The sequence below is a fragment of the Lepisosteus oculatus genome, chromosome 9 (genome assembly GCF_040954835.1).
Source record: "Lepisosteus oculatus isolate fLepOcu1 chromosome 9, fLepOcu1.hap2, whole genome shotgun sequence".
In the NCBI taxonomy this organism is placed as follows: domain Eukaryota; kingdom Metazoa; phylum Chordata; class Actinopteri; order Semionotiformes; family Lepisosteidae; genus Lepisosteus; species Lepisosteus oculatus.
The window spans coordinates 23624505-23651976 of record NC_090704.1 but is presented as its reverse complement, the minus strand read 5'-3'; the positions used below and the strand labels follow the sequence as shown (position 1 = coordinate 23651976).

The window sequence follows — 27472 nt, the reverse complement described above, 5'->3', positions numbered from 1 at the left end:
TACATGTGCACATTTTCGTGTTAGCTCATGTGCATTTTTCCAAATCCTAGATATAGTTTACCATAGACTGGCTTTGTTGTAATGACTAGAACATTGACTTTGAATATTGATATTGACAATGACTAGAGCAGCAGTCAAAATACACTAACTGAACCTTCGCAAAAATAAACTGTTGTATTGTACTTATGTATAACTCTGATCATACTGCATTACAACAATAATATATTAGTCATATTAAAACACATTTCTATCATAATAACTAACAATATGTTGTGGCACCAGTATAAAATGTGAAATTTAGCTGAAGTATTGACAGTGGGAGAAATGTCTGGTCGTGTTTGAATGGATGTTATGTTTCAATCAACAACCACCAGAGGGCAGTAACAACTAAGTAACACTAAGTCATCAAATGTATTGAAAACGCATTTTGGGCTTTGTCCTGAATGATGCAGCAGCAACATACAGTTGTATGCAAAAGTTTGGGCACCTCTGGTCAAAGTGCATGTTTCACAGAATCTTTAAATTCTCTAAGGTCTAATTTCTATGAAGTTAACAGGGTACAAACATAAACATGACATATTTCTGCACATTTCAATGAAGAATTACTATTTATTTTCTGAATTTAACTGTATTTGTTATGTGTCAATTATGCAGTACCCAGTATGAAACTGGTTAGATACATTGCGCCTGACCAAGTAGTTGTTGTTGAAAACACAATGATGTAAATTACCAGTGATCTTGCTTCACATAGGAACACGATTGTACCATATTCGCTAAAGTGTTATGGAACAGTTGCAGATTGAAGTTTAAGATTTATCATTTCCAATGTGCTATTTTGTTGCGGTGATTTTTATTTTATAAGCCTCTTATATTAAAGTTAAAAACCTAAGCAAGTTTTAGACATCCAGTAGGTAAATTGAAAAAGTACGAACATAATCATGGTTAGGAGGCCATCTTTTTTACACAGGAATGTGCTTTAAAATAGATTAATTGTTCTGCCACTAGAAAAGATGCCTATATATTTTTAATTATTCACCATTTTTTAATATTGCAAAATAAAGTTAGTATTTTGTCCATGTAGTAGCAATGTCACACTAATTATTTTTTATCATAATGTTTTTTAATTAAAAATTTACAATAACAATAACAATAACAATTTATATGGACAGGTAAGGTACACTGCTTGTAATGTTTGAATGTAATGGATGCATTTTATTTTTCCAGATAGCTTCTTGAGGTTAAAATGCACAGTGTCATAACTAAAGAACAAATGTAAAGAAATATGTTAATTTGTTCCTTCAGTACAGTAAATCCTGAATTTTAGTCCACCTAGCTGTTGCTAAGTGGTTCCTTCCCTGACATGTTCAGATCAGCTCCCACTAGGTTTTGATTGAGAGAATATTAAGCTGTCCAGGTTCCAAGGGGGTGACTGCACTTTCTACCATAGACTCGATGCCAAAAGAACCCTTTGATACTGCCTCCTCTGGAATGAAACAGGGGTCTGCACACTTAATTATTTATAAATTAAGGGATCCACTTAAAATATGCAATACTGACCATTCTATTTCTTTGGTTAGACTGGTATTCTGTTGTTCTTGCTTCATTTATATATTAGAAATACTGTACTGTATATATTTTTCTATACATACAACCTATATCTATAATAGATTTTTACTATACTGTATAGACAACAGTATATTTGTATTAGTTGCATCTGTGCTGGCATTCAAAATTTGGTTGCAAATTTCTAAATGTTAACATGGGAAACAACGAACCCTGACAAGTAAGTAAAAATAGGTCTTATATTGATAGGTGATAAATGTTTTGTTTGCACTGAATTGTATTGAAACAAATAAATATCTGCAAGAATCCAATAAAAATGTTGCTGCTGCTCCTCAAACTTCTAGAGGCAGCACAGAAACAGGATCCATTGATCGTACTTTTGACTTGAGTTCAGTTGCAAAAGGCATTGTAAGGACTTTATTTGGAAAGCTCAAATCTTTACTCACCCAGACTGAAGAAGATGTATCTAGTTCCAGTTCTCCTGCTCAAAGCAATGCAAAGAGCTCAAGTGTCAGCTCTTCACCAACAAATTCAGTGTTTTCTGATTCTGTGTCAGATATTTCAGATTTGTGCACCTATACAGTAGAAACTGCTGGAGCCATTTGTGAAGCAATGAAAAAAGAGTTCGACCAGGAGGTTTATTGCACAACAGTGGCAAAGAAGGCTTCAGATGAAAGCCTTCTGGCTAGAGAGGTTGTTACTTCAGTTTTGGAGTACCTTGAAGAGCAATATATTTTAGACACCATTAAAAGCCCTTCACCATATCCTGAAGACTGGGAGAGATATCTTTCACTGCATCTGTTCGACCAATAACAGGTGAAGGTTCTAACTGGTCCATTTTGGTGCACATGAGCTGCTCGGTGCTCCGGGTTTCCATATCATTGTCAGCTTGAGGAGCATCTGAAGACTCGATATCTGAATGTTGGAACTTCATAATTTCTCTCCCAAGAGAATTAACTATCTTTTTGGCCAGGTTCTCACTCTTGGCTGCTACTGCTTGCTGTAAGTTGTCTTTGGAACCAGCACTCTGCAGCAGTTCTCTGTAAATACAGCTGGCCACTTGTTTGACAGAAACCAGCTCACATTGGATATTGCTTCCCATTGTTGGATTACATTCTGAGGTATCTGGGGCTGTAAATAGTTTCTTCGGCACATTGTCAATAATGCCCACAGCAAATTCACTAAGCTCCCAACAAGATAAAATTTCCATAATCTGTTCTTGTTTCTCCTCCCCCCTTTGGAGAAATAGGATGAATTCTTATGAGCAGCTTAGTTAAAATTTGTTTCACAATATCTGAATCTGGTAGCTGAGTATAGTGAGTAGACATCGCGAGACAACGGAACGGGAGAGTAGAAGGCGGGAATATATGGTGTAAGGGAGTGATCTGTGTAGTTAATAAAATAGTTAAAATAATATAAGAACGACTCTTTATTAAGATACACAACATTTATTGCGACGAGAGATGAGTGCTTGGCGAACTCAAAGCGAGCAGAACACTGCAGATTTTAGTTCTCGTGCTGGTTGAAACGAACTTTTGAATTTTCGGACTGTTCGTTAAGCTTGCGCCATGGAAGATACGGCCGCCGCGCCGAGAAGTTTTGCTTATGCCCAGCTTTCTCCACCGCTTCCACTGAACCTCGGAGCTCCGGGTTTGTATACGGAATACAAGACATGGATGAAGTCGTACAGATGTTTTGAAATAGCCAGTGGATCTACAGAAGCTCCGGATGCCTGAGACGGGCTGCATTACTGCACTGCATCGGGGCGCCCCTGCAGCGGATTTTCGCCAACCTCGCTGGAGAAAAAGGTTCATATGAACAGACTAGCTGCCTTAGACGCTTACTTTACACCGCGGAGAAATGTGGTTTTGGTACGGCATAAATGTAGGAATTCGTCTCAGGACGAATCTGTTGATGCTTTTGTGAATTCACTAAGAGAACTGGCTAAATCTTGTGACTTGGGAGTATTGGAAGCTGACATGTTAAGAGATCAACTTGTGGGAAAATGTGCACATAAGAGACTGCGTGATAAATTGTTGTAGGAGGGCTGACTTTAGAAAGAGCTCTTACAGTCGCTTACAATTCATGAAGCTGCTCAAGCAGAATCAAGAAATGCTTTCTGACCACAGTGAGATACCATAGCGTGTTTTTTTTACTCCCTGGCGGAAACGGGCTTCCATACTTTTCAACCATCTTTTCCTTTTCCAACATTTCCTAAAATTTTGATTTTTTGTTAGTGTTTGATTGAAACAGTTCTTACATAAAAATAACACCATTTTTAAAAATCATTTAGAATAATATTTCAATAAACACGAAGGTGCATTCATCATTTATCATCATGCAGAAAGTTATCTTTTTAGAAATAAAATTGGTGAACGTGTTTGGGGGTCATTTAATTTGATTCCAGACGTGTGCACCTTATGTAGGGGGTTTGCGTGTTCTCCCTGCTTTCACATAATCTTTCTTTGGGTGATTCCCTTCAACTTCCATCTTCAACACATGCTTGTTCAGTTCACTGGAATGTCTATATCGCCCTGTGTGTTTGTGTACAGTATGTACCCTACAAGAGGACAAGTATACTACTAATGCCGAGTTACACCTCTGGGATTCTGGGATAGACTCCTGGTCAGCTAAACCCTTAAACAGGAATAAGTAGCCTTCTGATAAAGGGTGGATAAAAGACAATTAATCAAATAGATCTTAATTTCACAACCTGTTGTTCACCAGACTGCAGAATAAACACAAGCAGGACTAACAGTTCCCAACAGACAGTCAAGTAATGAAAGAGACTACTGGAAATGAATCAGATGCCAGTTCTTCAAAAATAAAATATTATAGAAACTGAGTTCTCGTATCCTGCAGGTGATCAGACCAGCAATGTGATTGTCAGCGGGACTAGGCTAAAATCAAGCATGTGCTCATTTCATACATTCAGGGTATTAGAATAATAATAATAATAATAATAATAATTACTTACACTTATATAGCGCTTTTCTGGACACTCCATTCAAAGCGCTTTAAGGTAATGGGGACTCCCCTCCACCACCACCAATGTGCAGCATCCACCTGGATGATGCGACGGCAGCCATAGTGCACCAGAACAATCACCACACATCAGCTGTCAGTGGGGAGGAGAGCAGAGTAATGAAGCCAATTCATAGATGGGGATTACTAGGAGGCCATGACTGATAAGGGCCAATGGGAAATCTTACACCCCTACTCTTTTCAAGAAACGCCTTGGCATTTTTAATGACCACAGAGAGTCGGGACCTCGGTTTTATGTGTCATCCAAAGGATGGCGCCTGTGTACAATATAGTATCCCCGTCACTATACTGGGGCATTAGGACCCACATGGACCGCAGGGTGAGCGCCCCCTGCTGGCCCCACTAACACGTCTTCCAGCAGCAACCTTAGTTTTTGCCAGGAGGTCTCACAACCAGGTACTGACCAGGATCACGCCTGCTGAGCTTCAGTGGGTTGCCAGTTGTGAGTTGCAGAGTGATCAAATGGATTGTATTCTCTTTTTTTACTAGGCATGTGAATTTGAAGGACTGTATCCACATCTTATTGCACCCAGCCTGACCGTGTGGCTCTGCAGATCAATCAGTGAACACACATTTAGTTAGCTAATTTGATCCCTCTTTCATCCACTGAGTCTTTTTCAGACGTTCCAAGCTTTGGCATTTGTATTATGTAATCTTGGTCACAAATCCGAATGCAGATTCTGTCCAAAAGAAAGGATAATTCTCTTGCAACTGAACAGATAAGCAGTATAATTGTTGCAAATTTTCTTTGCTCTCACACTGCAACAGAAATAAAGAAACTGACCTCTGGTAATTGCAGAGCCCTTCTCCACAGCATTGAATTGGATCAAGTGATTAGACAATGGATGGATAATATTCCATGTGTCATGCTGCTGTGACTGAGAATATTGAGGACAAGACCTGTATAACTATAAATAGCTACAATACCAGAATTGACCATAATTAAAATTGCATTTCTACACTTCTTTTCCATCCCAAAGGATCCCAAAGTCCATCACGCATTGTTCACCACTATACCAGCAGTTCCTGGGAGCTACAGATGAAAAGTGGTTGAAAAGTGAGAAATGTCTTCACCAATTGTTTTAAGGAAAAACTTTAGGAAGGCCAGATTAAGAATTCCAGAGTGAAATCTAGCCAGAATACAGAGGGGTTAACACACCTATTCATTTAAACGGGGATCTGAAATAACCAAGTATGAAATTTAAAGCACGGCATTGCTACGGTACAAATACCTTCAGCCAAACCGCAAACAACCAGAACACATCTCGAGGCTGAGGAATTAGGAACCTCGTGAAATGGCCGTTCCGTTGTGACCTCATCCTACCGTCGCACCCAGATTAGTTTTTAAAAAGTTTCTGTCTGTACGTTTTTAATCCGTTTCTGCAGCTACCCAGCTACAGATACCATCTTACCAATTTAACCTTCTTCCTGCATATTAGGTGTCGTTTTAGACATATCTAGAAAAGACACATACAGACACATCAACCGCCAAAAAGCAAGACTGGGCAGAGAGAGGATGTTTTCATCCTTATTTCACCGGTGAAGCCCAACTGAAAGGAACTAGGAGACAGCAGAGTGCAAGAGTAGCATTATAAAATGCTTTGAAAAAAAAGTATTTTATAAGACTATAAAATCTACTGTATATACAATATACTTATATAAGAAATTAAGTCTGAAGGTGAACCGGACTCTCGTCACATTACGGACACTACAAAAAGTAGTTATTTTTAGGATATTTTCTTCAGCAGCGCCACTTGCTTTCTATAACACAGTTAGGAAATGGATGGGCACATCGCGGTAGTCACTGGAAACTAGGTCTTGATATACAGAAAAAAGACATTGTTTTTAAAAATAGTAATGTTGGAGATTTCCGTATGTACTGTGGCAACTGTTTTGTTATGTTGCTCTGTACAAATTACTAATCAGTCCATGCTTTTCAAATAAGGTGTTTATTACTTTGTATTATTATAATTATTATTATTATTATTATTATTATTATTATTATTATTATTATTATTATTATTAGGGGTGTAAATTCTTAAAAGGCAAACCGTGTGTTATATTTTTGGGGTCTCCAGGCTCCACTGGCAGAGCCAGACTGTTTGGGACGTGTGACCACACAGGTTTGATACCGTGAAGGCTTTGAGTTAGAATGGCGACATTCAAATTAGTATCCAAGATGTACTTCTTAAATTGAAATATTTAGATCAACAAACTACACTAGCTCAGCCTTCACTCTTATACATATACTGTACAAACACATTCTATTGTTGTGAGCTCAAATTAAAAATCTAATGGAAAAAGTCAGTGTTGGTTTTGAAGTGCACACTCGGCTATAATAGTGCTTAGGAGAACCTTGCAATGAAGGGAGTGTGACACTCTAGTAAAAGGCTGTGCTGGCTTTCAGAAAACAATAGTGAAGAAGTTCTTGGAGCTCCAGGAGCAGAACGAGATTCCCAGGGATATCAGCTTCACCGATGTGAGGGAATGGCTCCTGGAGGAAGGATCCAAGAATATTTCAGACGTTTATGGCTAACAGAGACAGGTAATAACATACGGAAGCTCCTCACTCTTTAACAGAAGGTTCCTGCCTTTTAGATTCCCTGATTTGTTATATTTGTATCACATTTTTTTTTCGTTTCGCTGTAAATATTACTGTTATGTTAAAACATTGGATGTCAAGAATACAACTGTAAGTAAAGGTTTGCCTTAAGTTAATTAATTGTGCAAGCAAGTGGAAGTCTTGACTGAGTCAAAGTTTTCCAAAAGATAAACATTTATAATAATAATTGCTTACACTTACTGTATATAGCGCTTTTCTGGACACTCCACTCAAAGCGCTTTACAGGTAATGGGAACTCCCCTCCACCACCACCAATGTGCAGCATCCACCTGGATGATGCAACGGCAGCCATAGTGCGCCAGAACGCTCACCACACATCAGGTATCAGTGGGGAGGAGAGCAGAGTAATGAATTCATAGATGGGGATTATTAGGAGGCCATGATTGGTAAGGGCCAATGGGGAATTTGGCCAGGATGCCGGGGTTACACCCCTACTCTTTTCGCCCTGGGATTTTTAATGACCACAGACAGTCAGGACCTCGGTTTTACGTCTCATCCGAAGGACGGTGCCTGTTTACAGTATAGTGTCCCCGTCACTATACTGGGGCATTAGGATCCACATGGACCACAGGGTGAGCACCGCCTGCTGGTCCCACTAACACCTCTTCCAGCAGCAACCTTAGTTTTCCCCAGGAGGTCTCCCATCCAGGTACTGACCAGGCTCTGCCAGTTGTGAGTTGCAGAGTGATATGGCTGCTGGCATTTGCTCTACGGAAATACTACATTCACAAATTCCTCTGCTGCTGTCTGACATTTTTACCTTGCCTTGTGGATTAAGCTTTCTTTTCTGTTGTTGTTTATGAAGGCACCAGGCAGGAGCTCAGAAAACAGAGGAGATATGCAGTGGTGAAATACAGCGTATGAGAGGTCTGCAGTACAGCAGACAGGCTGAGGTATGAGAATACAGTTTGATTTATTTTGACCCAGGGCTGCTCCTGGTCATCACCTGGATGAGAGATCTTTAATAGCTGGTTTCCTTCTGCATCTTAAACTGATTAGAGACATTTATATCAACTCTGGCAAGTGACTTTGTGACACCTCTGTAAATACAGCATGATTGGGGAGCAAGCAAAAGATAACAGGATCTCTAGCATAACTGTTTTAAAAGATGTTGTCTTTCTGACAAGTAATTAAGCATTTATGTTGCAAAATGCGAATTAAAACAATTCTCTCACCTTATACTGTATACGCCTCTTCCGGCCGAACAGATTTCTGCAGTGTGGATACCCTTAGTGAATCATGTTACTGTATCGTCACACTTAGACTTCAGACACTTTTCATATGCTTTTATGAATCTTATAATTGTCATGGAAATATTAATTTTCAAGGAAGCCACAAGAGAGAGTTCTCACCTGAGTAAGGTCTTTATTTCAATATTGCAATATTGGGAGCCCTGTTGCCACTCTGCAAAGTGCATCAGAGACTCAATTTGTTACAAGCAGTACAGGGTTTTAATAAGATGTTGCGCTGTAAGAGAAAGCTCAGCACTTTGTCCCTTCTAACACTTCCCCTTTCCCTAAGACAAAACAGATTACATCATAAAACGAAAGAAGAAGCACCACTAGATTTGTTTTTCAAAGTTTATCAGTTACTTTCAGCTAATCTAATGACCCAGACGGCATATATTGTTTTGGTACATTGTCTTCTAAAGTAACCTAAACAAGGCGTACTTTGTTGATGCACTGTTTTCTAAAATTCTGCCCGTACCTCAGCGGTTACATCCTTGAAATGTACTTTCTAAAAGCACCAATATATATTTTTTGCAAAGCTCTCTACATTTTAAGAATCAATTTACTTATTAGATTTCCATTTCACATTCCACTCTATAGCTTAACTCACTTTTAAAACACATAGTTTATTCACCCCTTTCATTGATTTATCAGCTTTCAAATCATCAGCATTATCAATATATAGTATTTAGCCTCATCGGTTTTCTACATCAGCTTAATCATGTTTCTTGTTTTTTTTTCACATTCTCACTGTACATTGCTGTATGGTATGTTATTTTCCCAGTTATTTTTACTTTTGGCTTCCCAGACCACATTCAGCTGCTGAATGCTCCTACTGTAATATGCTGAAAAATGCCCAAAGGCCTCAATTGCTAGATTGTAAAAAGGGGAGAGATTCAGCTCCACATGATCTAACAGAATCCTAAATATTTAATGTACCACCTATAAGCAGGTGACATATATAAATATAAATGTCTAGTAGCGTAGCTGTTTTGTGCTCAACACAATCTAGCTTTCTGCTGTTTGTCATCTGCTTTGCCTTTTCACTGACGGCTCTACAGATGTGGAAAATCAGAGAAAGGGCTTTACAGATGAGAATAGAGGAAGATGCCCGGAGGGAGGTGCGACAGGCCCAGCTGAAGAAACAGACCAGAGCTAGAAGGCACAAAAAGGTACTGGAGTAATGAATGTTTGGATTCATCCTCTTAAGGTTAACTTTTCTTCATGCAAATTCCGGACCTGACACTGACCTTGCAGCTATATTTTGTTGTATTTCCAAGATGAGCACCTATAGGTTTAAATTAATAACCTAAACTAATACTTTTTGGATCCTCAGTGACCACAATGAGCATGGTATGTTGGCACCTCTTATATTGTGCATCTACTCTAGGGTGGTTATGCCAAGATATGCTACAGAGGTGCCAAAGCACCATATTCTGGTAGTGTTTGGTGCCTCCAATTCATGGTTATAGCACTGCATCTCCAAAGCCCATGGTTTATCTCCAGCCTTGGGCAGCTGCCTGTGTGGCATTTATTCTGCGTGTTGTGGGTTTTAATTCCAAGTAACATCCCAGAGACATGCTGCTTTGCATAATTGGCTGTTCTAAAGTATCCCTCAGGGGTATCTCCCCAAGAGGATCCAAGAGGGTGGTTGATGATCTCTCCTCTTCATTACCTAAGCATTAGAGGAGAGACATTGCTGCTTCAATCTCTTATACCCAGCCTGCAAGGTTCTGAACTACACACAGAGTCTTTCATCCAAGTAATGTCGGACCCAGCCTTTCTTCTTCTGAGCTCTGACCAGACCCAGCTTCCCAGCTTCAGGGTGCTGTAGATTGAGATGAGATTGGAGTCTCCTGTAGTTTTTACTTGAGCTGGAATTTCAGTGGTGCCCAACAGCTTCTGTCTGATACTAAATTAAAATGTGACCTTATGGACGGGAAGTTTTCTACTAGCAACATGTTGGGTTGCAAGCTAGATCATTTGTCATTAAATACTAGAGTAATGGAAAAACATGTGCTTTTTAATACAAGATGATCAACAATGAGATGGACCTTTTCATCTTTTGATGAGAGGCTATTCTTTTTCTTTAAAGAATTGTAAAACCTTGTAAAACCGCCAGGGGGAGCTTAACCTCTCATGTACAGCATTTGAGCCTTTAATTTTGAACTGTGTATTACAGAATGTTCATCATCAGTCATTAAAATGTTGGTATATTTTATGAAAGCAAGATTGCTCATTTGGACAAAAGTAAACAACCTACCTTTATCAGAAATATTTATGCATCAAAGCCTTTACTGAAGATATTACTAATAGTATTAATAATGGATGACTTTGGACAAGCTGTATACTCAAAGTATAATTTCTTTAGCACATTTGTACAAGCACTTGGAATCTGTCTAAGCCATACTTTGTCAGGCATTTTGTTTTACTTCAACGGGCATAAAAACTTCCTTGCTTTTAACAGGGCGTTTCATAATTTCTAGCTAAATGCGACACCTATCATTCAACTAGAGCTTAAAATATCACAAGGAAAAATACACACCGGTATTCCATTTCTCCCTAAACATTGTAAGCTTCGAAGTCTTTAACTAACGTGATACCGGAGTCAACAAGCATACTTTTAGAATTTGATTAAAAGGGAATATAATATGGAATCGCGTATCTAAAGAATTTAATAACGGTATGATTATATCCGTGTATTGCGACAGGGCTGTGTAGAGCTGTTTCGCCTGCCTGATCATGCGAGCTGTCTTGTAGCCTACTGGTCTAGATGTGTGACTACCAACTGGCAGGTTGTGTGTTCGAATCCAGCTGGTGCTGGACTTTTATTTTAACAAACATTTCTTCGAAAAAATAGGTAAGCGATATTATGGACAATCGATTGACTTTTATATTTCAAAATATCGCAACATGATCGATATTTGCGATATTTTGAACATATCTTCCCTTCTGACAGCGGTTCCTGCTTCTATTGTGTGTGTGTGTGCAACAGAGTAAATTTTTATAGAGAAATGGAGGCTGGACAGTATGCGTTACAATATAAACATTTATATTGATTTAAATCGTGTTCTGATTTAAATCGCAAACGCGTGTTTAATTATGTGTTTTTTAATCATAATCAGGCTAATGCATTTCTACATTTTCTGTATGAACCAGCTTAGAGGTTCATACAGAACAAGTTTACAGCACAGTACAATAATAAATGTTAGTTTCCTGACTCCCATTATTTAAACTGCGACACTGATCATTCATCTCTAAATAAACTTTATTTTATATAGCGTTTTAAGCGAATAGGTAATTAGATTGCTCATAAACCTAATCGCTTTTTCTACATAAACACAGCGTGATTGCTCTCTGAAAATGCTTTTCCTTTATTTTTAAAGTAGGCTCAGATTTCAACTATAGATCGTATTATTATAAACTTTCTTGGAAAAATGTATTTTATGTAAACCATGTTTGCTATTAATTCATTTAGGGCTAAAATACGTTCATTGTCTTCCAATCGAGTCGAGTTGACATTGGAAGCCTGCCACACCCAGACTGTTAAACCAACACATTAGCACGTCAAAGCCCATTGAGCCAGTATTGGCTTTAGTATTCCCCCCTTCTCCCCTCAAGTCTTAAGTCTTTTTAATAACAATGAATAGTCACCTATGCGTTACAAAATAAACATTTATATTGATTTGAATCGCGTTTTGATTTAAATCGTAAACACGTGTTTAAATATGTGTTTAAAGGCAATATACTGTATAAAAGCGCTGATTCTTATGGAGTGTGTTCCGTCGGTGATTCAAAAAATTTATTTTTTTAATCGCGTATCTAAGGAAAATTGCAGTATAACCTTGTTCATGCACAAACAGTGGCATGTTACATTATAATTTGGGTGTCTCCTCTTGCCAGAAAGCTCTAAATTGCATTTTGAGTGCGTTTTTTGACTTTTTCTAAATTGCAACCCATAAATAAAGCTGATAAAGCTTAGACTAACTGTATTCTAAACTGTATTACAACAGCACATTGGACAATGCAACGTAAATTGCAAAAATGCACTTGGAATCTGTCTAAGCCCTCCTACGAAAATTATTTAAACTGCGACACTGATCATTCATCTCTAAATAAACTTTATTTTATATAGCTTTTTAAGCGAATAGGTAATTAGATTGCTCATAAACCTAATCGCTTTTTCTACATAAACACAGCGTGATTGCTCTCTGAAAATGCTTTTCCTTTATTTTTAAAGTAGGCTCAGATTTCAACTATAGATCGTATTATTATAAACTTTCTTGGAAAAATGTATTTTATGTAAACCATGTTTGCTTTTAATTCATTTAGGGCTAAAATACGTTCATTGTCTTCCAATCGAGTCGAGTTGACATTGGAAGCCTGCCACTCCCGGACTGTTACACCAACGCATTAGCATGTTAAAGCGATTTCATTAAGGAGCCCAGCTACCAGTTAACACTGTACTTCCTACTTTGAAAATACCTGTGAAACTGGTTTAATTCGTCACAGCCAGCACACCGGCAGAGAGGGGGTTGTACTTGTAAAGTAGAAGCAGGCGAGATTTCCAGCGAAAGACACCTCCCCCCCCAAAAAAAAAACCCAGTAAGCAGTAATGCTTTATGTTGTAAATTGAGGTGGATTTTGTTTATGATAAAGAGGATAAACTGGGATGGGAGGAGGGTTTAATAAGGGGTTTAATAAGGGGCGGGATTATGATAATTGGTGGAAATTGCGAGAGTATAATGGTTTGATATATTTGATTTTGTATTGTGGTCGTTAGCTATGTTTTTGGTTGGTATTATGTTTATATGGTTGTTTTTGTTGGTTGGTTGTTATTATGGTTATTAATAATACGATCTATAGTTGAAATCTGAGCCTAAATAAAAAGAAAAAGCAAGTGATTAGGTTTATGAGCAATCTAATTACTTATTCGTTTAAAACGCTATATAAAATAAAGTTTATTATTAATTTGCTGGACAGAGCGGTGAACATTATTATGCATAAGACAAAGATAACGATCCTGATCATTTTAGAAATCTGTGTATGCTGTAAGGTTTTTACTTCTTAAACTTTTAAAATACACGTTTCGTATAGAAAGAAATCCTCTTCCTGGTACAGTCGCATGAAGAGAGAGGCGAAACAGCCCTACACAGCCCTGTCGCAGTACACGAATATAATCAGATCGTTTTTAAATTCTTTAGATACGCGATTCCATATTATATTAGCAGAAAAGCTTAAAACTACCACTTTTTCACACGCTATTTCACATGTTAGTTAAATTTAATTTATTTATATATTATATATTTATATCTCTGACCAAGGGAAAAGTCTCATTTTTTCAAAGAAATGTTTGTTTGTTGATTGTTATCAAAAATGACTTAGAATCGATCATGTTGTGATATTTTGAAATATAAAAGTCAATTGATTGTCCATAATATCACTATTCTATTTTTTTGAAGAAATGTTTGTTAAAAGAAAAGTCCAGCACCAGCTAGATTTGACCACACAACCTGTGAGGTGTTAGTCAGGCACGTAGACTAGTAGGCTACAAGGGAAGTCGCATGAAGGGGGAGGCGAAACAGCCCTACACAGCCCTGTCGCAGTACACGAATATAATCATATCGTTATTAAATTCTTTAGATACGCGATTCCATATTATATTCCCTATTAATCAAATTCTAAAAGTATGCTTGTTGACTCCGGTATCTCTTTAGTTAAAGACTTCGATGCTTAAAATGTTTAGGGAGAAATGGAATACTGGTGTGTATTTTTTACTTTAAAGTACCAAGACCAGCCATATACTGTATGTTTAAGTTCCAAAATTAATATTGTTTATGGTATGCTCCTATTCTTTTTATGCTCAGGCACTAAGATTTCCCTTCAGTGGTAAAATTCCATATAAAGATTAAATACTACAACGGGCACAGTAAAGACGTTTACTGTAAATCTTTCTACGACAGACCAACGGACCACGAGTGCCCCTGTCGGTCAACCAATCACGTACCGCGGTAACCCGCGTCATCTTGCGTCACGATGCGCGACGCCGTAGCCAATTACCTCCGGTACATGTCTGTTCCGCGCACTTTGAATGGCTGCATCTGTATGTGTAAGTCCCGCAGAAGAAGGTCTGTGCATTTTCATGCCCACTGGAGGGCAAGAATGATGTAGAATAATTTTTCACATCTGGAAGCTCTGGGGTGCTGTGAACCAGCCACACTCCTGTCTGTCTGTCTAACATCACAATCCCTGAAAAAGGTCACACAAGATAAATTCAAATCTTTTATCATTTTTGATCCGTCTGGTTTTTCAGTTTCAATGTTTTTAAAGGACAAGTCTGCTCTTTTTGAACGGAGTCCATTATCAAGCCTGCTTCCAGCTGACGAAGTCAATTAATCAATTAAGTTCAAGAATCAAACAAGAACTGTATAATTGATCAAACTAAACAAAAAATCTTCTATTTTGGGCTAGTTTTCAATTCTCTTAATCTGACTTTTGGCTTTTTTGTCCAACCGAATTAAACTGAATATACTTCATGGCCAAAAGTCAGATTAAGAGAATTGAAAACCATAGTCCAAAATAGGACTATTCTTAATCCTATTAATTGTTTTCATTTCTCTTCAACTGACAATTGGCCATGAAGTATGTACATTTATTTCTTAATCTCAACAACTTAATTTACTGTATTCATTTAGAAATGGGCTACTGTAAATTCAATTCAATAGAGCCCACAACAAGCATCTTTAGTTTTGTTTTACCCAGCAGATGATTTTTTTATTATAAACATCAGTATTATATTGACTGACAGAAGTTTTTTAAACTCATTGATTTTCACCAGGAGAAAAAGCTTTGAAGGCAACAGATTTGTTCTTAGCTTATGTGAAGCCTCAGTCAAAGAAATGTAAATGGGGAAAAAAAATAATGAACAAAAACATTATTTTTATTTTTTTTTAATCACAGAAAGCTGGTGTTGGTATTCTAAAGACACAGTATATACTTCGGACGTGCCATCATGTCTTGACCATACACAGTAAATCCTAAAATAAATATTTTCTACTGAATCAATGATTTGGTCAAAATCTGCAGAATCACACGTGTAAATGTTAAAATATTTTATTTTAGAAATATATAAAATGAACAATTCACATCCTGCATATGTAGCAAACATTGCACTTGGCTTTAATCATAGGAATAAGCAAGCAAACCCAGCAAGTATTACAGATACAATTCTATTGTTTGTTGTGCTGTCTATGATGTTTTTCCCCCCCATTTTGTGTCCTTCTGTCTTGTACATTATAAAATGTTACTTACCTTAAAGTTTGTATTTGTATTGCACAAAAGGCTTTTGAATTATAAGAGAAACCTGTGAAAATAAACAAATCCGAAAGACAATGTATATCCTGACCTCACTTTCTGGGAGATGACACAGATAATAAATAAAGGTTTCTTACCTTTTTATAATGTAGGACAAAAAAGGCTGCAAAGTCTGCCCCATTGCACTCTTGGAGTCATTCACCAATTTCTTCCCATATACCCAGCCATTGGTATGGTCATCCATGTAGAGGTATCGCAGACCTCTTCCTTCATCGTGGTCTGGCAGCTTATACAGAATAAACCTGTATGATTCCAAAAACACATTAAAGAGTATCACATCCTGTATACTGCTCTAGAACTGTGACACTGTACAATGTGTCCTGGGTGTTGGACAGTGTTAACTGTTGAGATCACTAGAAAATAAAAAGGGCACTTAAACAATACTAGTGTCTGTTGCCAGTCTGTGGGTGCACTGGTGCTTCTGGGAGATGAACAGAACCTGTGGCAAGAGAAGAAGGGTCAAGCAGCCTTGATCATTTCTAGGTGATGTAGTGGCCTACAAAGTGAAAATGGCTCTTGTTTTTAGGGGTCGCCCATGTTTGACATGAACATTGTGGCAAAACTGGAATAATCTTATGCGATTAGAGCTCATTTTCTGCATTTTAAACCAGCAGAGCTCTGTAGAACTGAACTGCAGCAGTTGACAAAGAGTCAACAGTTGACTAAAAGAAGCGAGGCAAGGCAAGCATCTCACAAACCTTACTCTCCTCAAGAATACATTCTGGTGAATCGTTTCAAAACGAACTATTGAAAGGAAAAAAAGACTTAAAATCCAATAGTTATTCCATTTCTAAATTTGTCACAAGGGTGCTCACCAGCACCGCCAATGCAGACTTCTCTGAAGTCTGCATCGGAATGGACTCCACTGGAGGGAATTACCCCCAGTTGCTCGCGGAATGGTGACGTTCCACATTCTAACGTATCAAGGCGGAGAGAAGTTGCCATGGAGAATAAAATATTCACGTATTAGTACAATTGAACTTTTTTTAAGTTTTAGAACTCATAATATTGTAACTCATACGGCCACCATTGGTTGTGAGACCCGGCTTACCAGCGCGGTGACGTCACCGCCCTTCCCTGTGAATAGCAGGGACCGCAGCCGCCGGGCTGATGGGAGATTTCCCTTTAGTTCAGCTGGCTGGGTCCCTGTCGAGTGCAACGGAGGCCCGGGTTCGAGTCCCCGATGGTGGGGGTTCGACCTGAGGCGGCAGAGGAGAGGGCGCATACCCACGTGAACCCCGGAGCGCTACAATTTTTTTGAAAAAACAAACTTCATTAGGCTACTTTAGATTCAAACTGTATGTATTCTACGTACAAAGTTTTGACATAAAGCTTTTATTTCGTCACCCCCATTTCGACTGATGTATATTTATTCATTTACCAGCTTTGTATTCTGTACACAGAGCATTTAATGGTGCTCGTATTTTATAGTACAAGCTTTGAGGTATAGCCAAGTTTACCTTATTTAGTTGAATGAAAGCGTTATGTTCCTCATACTGTCATTTTTGTACTGGGACAGACAATATGAAATGTATTTAATAGTACACAGCTTGGAATAAGCAGCATTATTGCCAGTGATTCCTTAGTTTACTTCGCCTGTTATGAATCGAGGTTAAGTTTACAACATGAATGAACACAGTGTCACTACATTTGTACAGGGATTGACGAGATAAAATTCAATTTAATCAAACTGCAAGCAGACAACGAAATTTAACAGCCGACTTGGATTTCGACCCTCCTGAGCCGTGTGACAAAACAGTGACGTCACGCGAGGGTGTTTTTTACCTTTTTGTACTAGTGCGCCCTTTAATACTGGCGCACTTGAAGTCCACACTTGCGCTACATCACAGAAGTGCGGATTTGTAGAAATGCCTTATGGCGCAGGTCAAGAATTGGGACATGGCTTTTATCTCTGAAGCACCCAGAGATCTGGGGAAGGACATTAAACCGTTGTGGCTAAGCAAATAATTAGATTAATTGGGTAGGTAAGAGCCGAGTTGGAATTGAAGATTCATTTAACTGTTGAGTAATTGAATACTGGAGTCACACCTGAAGAAGGCTCCACGGCCGAAACTTTTTTTCAGCATGGAATAAACCTATTACTTGTTCCTTTGCAGCTTACGCATGCTGACGCAGCTCCCCATCTGAACTATCAATGTAACATTACTTTTTCACAACAAATTTATTATCAGAGAACAGATTATTTGATCAGAAATAGTTCCAGTTTGCTGTTTGATTGTTGTACTGTCTTTTAATTGTTTGAATCTTAATTTATGCATTTGTACACTTACCTTTTAAGTTGCTTTAAAAATAATGAGGTAGTGAACATCCCACCTACCTTGACAGGTAACAAACTCTTTGTTTTGTTTTTCTCACATTAAAATGTAGGAGAAAAATGTTTGACACTTCCAAATTTTGTTTAACCTGTTATTATTAACATTGACACATTTAGCCAATTTCCGCCTGAAATTTCCTCCTCCTTAAACATTTGTTATATCTCTGCAGCAGAACATAGCAGGAGCCTGGTTCAGGTCTTAAATTGAAGGTAACCCCCTTGGCTTTGAGGGTGAACAGTCAAATTTCTTATATTTCTTAATGTGTCCACTCAGCAGACAGACATATGAAAACAAAACAAAAAAACAGCAGGCGACCATGTTTTTTTGGTCTTCAGAGGTCAGATTTTTTAACTATATGCATGTCAAGAGCCTGGGAATGATTTGAAAACCTTGTTCTAGGTGACTACTAGCTTGGATACAAATCTGGAAAAAATTGATCAATTAGAAAAAATTCTACATCATGTTTTGTGAAAACTGAACCTGGAATGAAATTTCACGCTTATAATAAAAAATCCTAAAAATATTCAAAATAAGAATAATAACCATTGCAATTGCTATAAAAACTATTAGACACTGCTAGAGAGCCTTTATCTGCTGTTATGCAATGAAAAAAAACCTCAGAGTTGCCTTCTGGTGTGAAAAAAAGGAGCACTGATAAGAAACTGATTGATTACCCCTTCTGAGTCAATGATTGACAGCTAAAAGGCAGGCGGAATGCAGCTCGAGGCTTCTAGAGGAAGTCTTACCCCCTAAGAGCTCTGAATGGCTGAAAATACAATGAATGAAAGCGGTTTTTACTAATCAGATCGCCTTATTTCTACCGGTCGTTCTTCAAACATTTACTATGAAGTCAATAACATTCAAGTCTGGGTTATTTTGGATATATATCATGCTTCAGAATAAGGTAAAAACATGGGATTGTGGTGTACCCGGGGGATAGTTTATGTAAACGAAGGTAGTACTTACACCACACTTTACTGTCCTCAGATCCGTGGCGTTTCTTCCAACAACTGTCTTCCTAATACAGTCCGTAATCCGTTCCCTTAGTCCTGATTCGTTCCGAGTTCCAAAAGTTCGTAATAAAGACAATCCGCGATGTATCCTAAACCAGTGTCCGTAATCCAAAATCATAAACCTTTCTCCTTGCAGTCGTTCGTTGTTCCTTAGCCCGATCCGTAACAAACACCTCTTTCCACTCTTTTCCTCCGAAACGCATTCACCTTACCGGCTTCCGCCCTGTTCACTGCCTCCGGGCCACTTATATTCCGGTTCCTGATGCGTCTCAGCTGTGTCTCGTTGTTTCTTAAGGTAGACCCTTTCCATCTACTGGTCAGCTGATTCTTTATGTCCGCCATCTTGCTAAGGTCAATCTTCAGCATTTTCAGCGTTTCGTTTCGGAAATACCTGTTAGAGATGACCCTTCCCCGTGTCCTCTTACAGAATATATATTTTTGCTGGTTTTTGCTTTTGCGGTTTTGTTGGTAAAAATGTATAATATTGACATGCTGTGCTGGCCGGGTGTTTTTATTGGGATTCTGCTAGTTCATTAATTTATTGGTTTATTGCATAATAGTGTCATATCTGTGGAAACAAACTTTATGGTTTTGTTGTGATGATATTGGAGAATACGTGCATGTGAGAAAATTTGTGGAGCGGTTTAAAAGAAACGTGTCATCTGGGGGGACAGTGACCACGATCCGGGCAAACAGGTTTTTTCAATTTGTTTATTGATATCACATTACGTTATTAATTATAGAGCTTAACTTTCTGTATGCATCATATGAATATGTTTAGATATTTGTTCTATTTATAGAACACTACATTAATAATTATTGAACTTAATTTTCTATGTGTGCTTCATATGAAAGAAACTGACCGAAATATCATCATATGTAAACTGACACATTGATGTACTGTACACATGTATGCATAGCCCGTGGGGTGTGATTAATGGGCATTTCGACATAAATTTCTAGTTACGTAAAGGTTTCTAAAACTGACCTAGGACCTCAAGCACTTAACTACCACTATGTACTACTAAGTTGCCTTTTCTCACAAAAACTCTGAAATGGACAATGCGACTCAATTCTAATTGCGTCTTGTATCTAATGAGCTCTTTGAACCTCTTCAGTTGGAGTTTGGATACACAGTACAGAAACTACCATTGTTAAGTCAGTTAATGATTTTCCAGTGGCTTCTGGATCACTAAATGTGCTTTTTATTCAACTAAAATGCTGCTGGTGTCAATCACAGTCCCACACTGGATCACATGGAAACTTATCTTGGGATATCTGGCACATCCCTTCCTTGGTTTAGCTCTTATTTATCAATACCACCACCAGAACAAATTCATAAATCCTAGTTAAAAGTGATGTTATTGCACTAACCCGAGGTATTACATAGAGATTTGTACTGGAAACGTAACTATTTAATATTTATACACTGGCTCTTGGGCAACGTTTTTACCATTGTGGGCTTGGGTTTCACTGCTATCCTGCTGACAGATTAATTTGAAAATCAAATTCGATTACTACTATTCTGCTTTCTGTACTTTACAGGTGTCTGTCTGAAATTAAGACATAGATACAACAGAACATTTCTGAAAGCAAACCGTGACAAGACTGATATTAGCTCAACAGCTGAAAAATTAATGCTATAACATTGATATGTGCCATTATTTTTTGTGTATTATGTGTACTACTGTAAGGAGCTTTGAGGGTTATTTAAAAACACTCAAAAATTAACATTATACTATTATTATTGTCCTTCAATGCATAGTCATGAGAATTGTGAAGAGAGAAAATCTCGCAACACTGCACTCACCACTCTGGGCAAGATGTCAAATTTGCCAAGCATGAACTGCAACTAAATAGCACCAATGATCATAAGAGACGCTGACACATCGATGCCACTCTGCGTGGCCTCTATGAACTGGGCTGGTAAATCTACACAAGAGCTAATGCTGAATTCAAACAATTCGAATTCCTTAATGCCATATCCTCTTCATTAAAGTCCAGGCACTACTGTTTTGTAAATCCTTTAGTCACTTCAAAATTGATACCCAAAATATAAACAAATAATTGTTCCACATAGACATGGAATACTTGTTTATTCTGAAATATAACTGTTCTATCTACATACACTTCACACTTTAAACTATAAATCCCACCATTTTCTAACTGCTTTTTCCAATACAGGGTTGCAGGGGAGCTGCAGCTTATCCTGGCATGCAGTGAGCGCAAGGTGGTATACACGCTGGAGGGGACACCAGTCTATCACAGGACACACACAGATAGACACACACAACCTCACACCAAGGCCAATTGTCCCAGAAGCCAATTAAACTACCAGCGTGTCTTTGGACTGTGGGGGGAAACCCACGCAAACATGGGGAGAGCATACAAACTCCATGCAGACAGCACCCCAGGTCTGGAATTGAACCCAGGGCCCCAGTGCTACATGGCAGAAGCGCTATCCACTCCACACCCATGCTGGCCCTTTATATAGATTTTAATTTTCTTTTGATTGTGTTCCAGAGTACTTATTCTCAGTAGTCATAAAGGTAAGACAATGCAAACTGAAAAAATATTTTATTTTCTTAAATGTAACACAAAAGGGACAACAGTGAACACTGATCCACCCCTCTTCATATTATACTCACTGGATATATATGGCATACAGTATATATGGGGAAACAGCCAAGTCCTGTCAGCTGCAAGTGGGCAGGGATGTTTTTGGTAACATTTGGTAGAAAACAGACCTTTTGCTCTTTGAGTAAGCAAAACATGCAGCTATCTGGAACCCGATTCTGTGATTTTTTCTAAGGAGCATATTTGTGATTTTTAAAGTGGGCCTTAGTTTCTGATCATTAATATTCATGTTTTGTTTAGGTAAGATGACTGTCACTATCATTGTTGCTGTGTTGAGAGAGGTTAATGTTACAAATTACTGCCAGAATTACTTCAGTATACAAACTGCCAAGAACAGAAAAACGCAAGAGAGGTTACAGACACAAGTGGGCTGCTCAAGTGACCGTATTCATTAGGTTGCTAGTAGCTAGTAGTTTACTGATGAATCATGTGAAACTGTCTCTTGTATTGTAGGAATCCCAGGAACAGGTTTATCTCTAGAACAAATCTGACAGCTTGTCCCAGAGACAGTTCGCCCTGTCAATGCATGACATCATCCTGGCGCCCAAAAGCTGACACCAAACAAATAGCAGGTTTAAGTGAAATTGAGTCAGAAGTCCCTACCTTCTGGCCTCCTTCTGGGTCCAGCGAATGCACACACGCTACATACTCCTGCATGGCCAGTTCTTTGCTCATGTCCCCAAGCTGCTTCCAGGCTTGCCTGCAACATCACAGCACAATGTGTAACCCATCAGCAGCCTTACAGAGCCCAGCTGGTAGAAACCACACTCTTAACCGCTTTTCAGTAGGGCAAATGTTTTGTTTTCTATTTTTTATACAATTCGGCAAGGAGACTGTCAATGCTAGAACTCAGCTTCTCAGGTCTGTAATCTAGTCACAGTCTATCCCATAAGTTGACTGACAGATCTTACTTGCCTAGGATGTTATTTAGCCTTTAACAACTGAAATCCTACTTACAGTCCCTGGTCTGTTGGGTTTCTTACAATCACTGTAAAAGTTCGCACATTTACCTTTCTTTTTTTCTGGACAACACTGAAACCTATATTTAGTGTGGGTTTTGTGGACTCGCACAGATTTGTCTCTTACCTCGTGTAACTTAAAATGAGTTTGTGCACAATAATTGAGCTATCGCTTACTAAAAGGAATACATATTCAACAACTGAAAAGGTATCAATGAGAAGAAGCAAACTTTAAGAATATGATTAGCTAGTCATCATGTGAACACAGGATAACAATGGCTGTTTCAAACAGCAAATCCACTGGAATTTCACTGTATTCCTATTTTAAATTCACAGTGGCAATATGCTCACTGTGTGAAATATGATTTGATTTATTTTTTAAATATGCTTGATATGATATATATATATATTATTACCCTGTTCATTTATGCCAACTGCTTATTTCTAAATTTTGCATATAAATAATGTATGTAACTCAGTATATGTGGCCAGGAGGTTTGTCAGTAATACAAAATTTTTGGAGAATACCAGGAGAAATAATGTCACAGGTGCAATGTAGTACTACTACAAGGAGGTACTGTAGATGGATTATGCTTATAATCACAATGTAGTTATACAAACAATTATCTAAGAAGACAATTTCCAGTTAAACCAGTTTAACTGTAATTCATTCTAACTTACCATTTCCTTTGTCCTTCAAAGTCGAAGAACCCTGGTTTTGCTGTTGTAATCATAGCCGGCCCAGGGACGCCAAATATGTAATGTTGCCATAGCCAAAATGTAAATGTAGTGGCTCTCTGAAGGCACCAGTTCTATAGGGTTTGGGCATTTACTGGGACAATTATTAATTGTAACAGTAAATCACAAAATTGATTCTTTTGATGGCTTTAGAATCCAACCATGCGACATAACTCAAACAACGCACACACACAGGTAATAATACACAAGGATACATTTATTAATACATACAATATGCATATAAACCTAACAGATCTTATCGAGAGGGTTATCAGAATACAAAAGATATATATTCAATCAGTTACACAGAGTTACGTATATCAAGAGGACATACGTTCAGTATATCATTCATTTAAACCGTTTCATAAATGAACTTGGTTATAACTTCTACGTTAAATACTCAAAACAAGTACATAACTCTTAGGAATTAAATTGATATCAACTGGTTGGGATAACAATTGAATTCTTGAGCTATAATGCATTGAAGTTGAATACTCATCCAATCTCTGGGGATTCAGATCTCCTGCGGGCACAAAAAAACAGTTACAGGCTTGTTGCTGTCCAATCCGCGCTCTCTGGGTCGGCACCAGGCTGTGCTGTGCGGCTTGCGACGGTGCGCTGCTGATGCTCACTGACCGGCTAGTTAGTGTTGGCTTTAACTAGCAAAGTTTGCGCACAGGAGAAAAGATGACTGTGGGTCCCAGCAAGTCAGGAAGAAGACCGGTTCGTTCCTGATGAAGAGCTAGTTCTGAATAGTGATTCAGCTTTCCACAGTTCCGACCTGTTCACGAGGCCTGCTGCTGGTGCTAACCTCGGGTGGATCCTCTGGTTACTCTCTGGCAATCTCCACTTTAGACTCTTAGATGAAGGAAAGTTCTGGCACTCAGACACACTGGCCATTCCGTGGTTGTCCGGGCTGAGTCTCAGGATGGTCAGGAGGCGCGCTGCGAGAATGTCCTGCCCTTGGGAGCCTTCTGCTCCTGGGCCGTCCTGCCCTGGAATTCTCCTTTGAATTCCATTTAGAATTGTCCATAGAATTCTCCTGAATCTCTCAGGCTCTCTGTGTTGCCTGTTTTTACCTGGAGGAACTTCAGCTCGTTTATTGGCTGAAAGTTCCATGGGCATCAGAGTCCCACGTGGGTTACTCGGCCCTACTAGTCCCTGATTTAGATGATCAAGGTGAGATATGAGTCACTTACTCCTGACACTTAGGAATGCAGTCCAGATGTCCAACTGGCACTCCCTAGACAGATAGGCGCCAATGGATGACCATTGATCATGATAGCCAGGCTTAGCTAAGTGCATCCCCCTTTGGGAGCTGTCCTTTATCAAAGGAACCTTAAATCAGCCTGCATGAATAGTTTCTCTGTGGCTGCACCACAAAGATGAACAGAGAGATGAGGCCTAATTTGGGAAAGCTCAGAAACACTTAATTCTGGCTTGTTAATAAGCCTTGCCGCTACACTGTGTTACATGTTCCAACTTTGACCTGAAAAGTCAAACCAGATAGAATTTGAAACCTGAAATAAAGTTTTATCACATACAATTAATTTACAGTTTCTATTGCTAGAAAGCATATTCATAAAGTGCTTAACAAATTTTAGTCCAAGCTGCAAACATTGTACTGTATCAAGACAATGAAAACAATGTTTGAGGTCATTCTGCAGGAAATACAGGACTGAATTTAAAAATGGCAGTAAGAAGGTGAAAACTTTTTTAAAAAAACTTATTTTAAGCACTTTCTACAAATTTCAAGAATTAAGAGAAAGAAAAAATAAGCACTGAAGTGAACAAATATAACAATAATTATTCAAGACAAAACTGGTTAAAGAATTTATTAAGCGATGTCGATCTCATGAAGCAGAGCAAGTCCTGAGCTTCTATTCTCCTGTACGTCACAAGAGCTTGCTGCCATCAGCAGCATGGAAATAGAACATTTTGAGATTATGCTCAAAATGAGAATGTGTCCTTGGAAACACAAACAGCGTGTGATGTCATTGCCTTTATCGTTGCTCATTTTATTCAATTTAAATAGTTCAGCATGTCTCAGATAGGCGTATTTGGCTCAAATAAGGATTAACGTTCAAATATTAATTTGCATTCACAGACTGGATTCACATCTTGTTACTGCTACTTCCAAATTCTCCAGACCAGAGCTGCTTTCCAATCTGATTCCTACACATTTAGTGGCTTACAATCATAGTACTTATCCCTGTGTCACATGTTTTTATCATGCCATTGAAAACTCTATTATTGGTGTCCACACAAATATCTTTTAAAATAGCTGTGTAAAGTATTTATTTCTGCACTATACATTTTCCATATCTGATGTCACACGAGAGTTTCTTTTCATTAATGATTTTAAAGCACTTTCATATTCCTCACATTAAAATTGCGAATTTAAACAGGTATCATCCAAGTCTTCTGCCGATCAAATCTTTGACGACTTCAAAGATGTCATTAGGAAATTGCTTCTTGCCAGTTGTTGTCTTGAAGATGTAAAGTGGGAACTTTCTCCCGTCACAGACTTCAAGAAAAGCAACAACAAGCTAACCCGTTGTTGCGCACAAATTGCGACTTCAGAAAAGTCGTTTTGTACACTTCTATTCAACGTTCGTCAGTTAAAAGGATCCCTTGGGAAACTAGAAAATATTGCTAGTGGTTTCTACATTCAAACGTACTCAGTACTTTATAAACACGAAGGTCACCAACTACATGACAGCAGCTGATTATGCACATGCTGAGTGTACATTTTTAAGGTTTCAAACTAATTGATCCTGAGCCCGAAAACACATCAAACACGTCTTTGCTTCAGTTTATTAAAGAGTTGCCAAAGGTTTGGGGTTGCTTTACCTGTTTATACCTGGCGTACAGGTAAAGCAGCTGTTCTCTGCTCGCTGTCTGCACCAGTCCAAGGAGCCGCTCAGCTGCCGCTTCAAACTCGGCTTCGAGCTCCGTCTCTTCCAGGCGATACCCCAGGTCACCAGCACCGCAACCTTCCTCCCCGAGACCCACGTCTGAATCTGAATCTGAACCACCGAGCGGCTCTCCTGTGTCTGGCCGAGCCGGGTCGGTACCTGAACCCGTAGCAGAGTCGGGGGAAGACAATGGAGAGCGAGACGCCATATTGGAGTATGTCTATAAATATAAATGTTATGATCGTAGTTTGTATTTCTCGAATAATATAAATCAATCTCCAGGAAGACAAATTATATTAAAATTACTCTCTCCTGCAGACAGTATCAAGATGATGGCTAACCTTTTCAGGACTTGTTGCTCACCGCGGTCCGTTAACCGTTCGCTCCCCTAAGCGGTCCGAAGGGAAACCAAAAACACAGAGTAGATAAGTTCCTAGTCCATACAGTATATATACACAGTACAGATGGAAAAAAGAAACGCAACATTTTCTGGAATGAGAATACTAAAGTTATAGCTTATGTACTTTCACAAAAAGTTGGCAATTTGTTTTAAGCCCTCTGACCAGGAATACAGCTTGTGCAGTGAGGCATTGCAACTTCCCAATCACACGAAAGTTCATTAGGTGCACTTGTTGGTGCACAGTAGAACGTTGATAGTTCATCTGGCTTGCCTGGTTTTTCAGTAGCCAATTCATTCATGTATCTAATCTAACCCTTTCTTCAGGGACGTCAGGATATCGGCGTCCACATCATAGTTGGGATGTTTGTTCCAGGCCCCAAACCCTTTGAATAAAAATATGCATTTCCCTGTTTGGTAGATTATTTAAACCTCTTATATATTTTTCAAAATCCAAATAGTTTCCCCTAGTTTGTGCTGCACTACTAAACCTTATGAAGTGCACTACTGTAGGTCAGTAGCTTTGAGGATTTTGAATACTTACAGTAAATCAGGTCTTGCTATAACTATGAATAGAATTATGAAGGCTAAGACTGTTTTATTTTTTTAATGGTGTAGTACACCAATAAGACATTTACAG

At 38.6% G+C, this 27472-nt stretch overlaps 1 protein-coding gene and 2 long non-coding RNA genes across 5 annotated transcripts in view; 1 reads left to right on the top strand and 2 right to left on the bottom strand.

Annotated features, from left to right (window-relative positions):
• The window catches only part of LOC138241222 (acyl-CoA-binding domain-containing protein 6-like), a 496682-nt gene extending 469586 nt beyond the window's left edge, over nucleotides 1–27096 (bottom strand). Inside the window, exons 1-5 of one of the 3 annotated variants that reach the window (XM_069194291.1) lie at nucleotides 26371–27096; nucleotides 24986–25006; nucleotides 23461–23504; nucleotides 22424–22520; nucleotides 16916–17033 (exon numbers count right to left, since the gene is read on the bottom strand). In XM_069194291.1, the coding sequence (XP_069050392.1) occupies nucleotides 16965–17033; nucleotides 22424–22520; nucleotides 23461–23504; nucleotides 24986–25006; nucleotides 26371–26643 (504 nt within the window). In that variant the 5' untranslated portion in view covers nucleotides 26644–27096 and the 3' untranslated portion in view covers nucleotides 16916–16964. Of the gene's footprint in view, nucleotides 1–16915; nucleotides 17034–22320; nucleotides 22521–23460; nucleotides 23505–24985; nucleotides 25007–26370 lie in introns of those variants that run through there. The other 2 variants (XM_069194289.1, XM_069194290.1) reach the window with 2 other exon arrangements.
• LOC138241214 (uncharacterized) lies at nucleotides 3277–9451 on the bottom strand. Its single transcript, XR_011190398.1, has 3 exons — nucleotides 8584–9451; nucleotides 4541–4681; nucleotides 3277–3359 (listed from the first exon to the last, which is right to left on the bottom strand). It is a non-coding gene; the product is annotated as an uncharacterized lncRNA (long non-coding RNA).
• On the top strand, nucleotides 3286–8153 carry LOC138241215 (uncharacterized). Its single transcript, XR_011190399.1, has 3 exons — nucleotides 3286–3371; nucleotides 7016–7153; nucleotides 8037–8153. It is a non-coding gene; the product is annotated as an uncharacterized lncRNA (long non-coding RNA).
• Nucleotides 27097–27472: the final 376 nt, after the last annotated feature.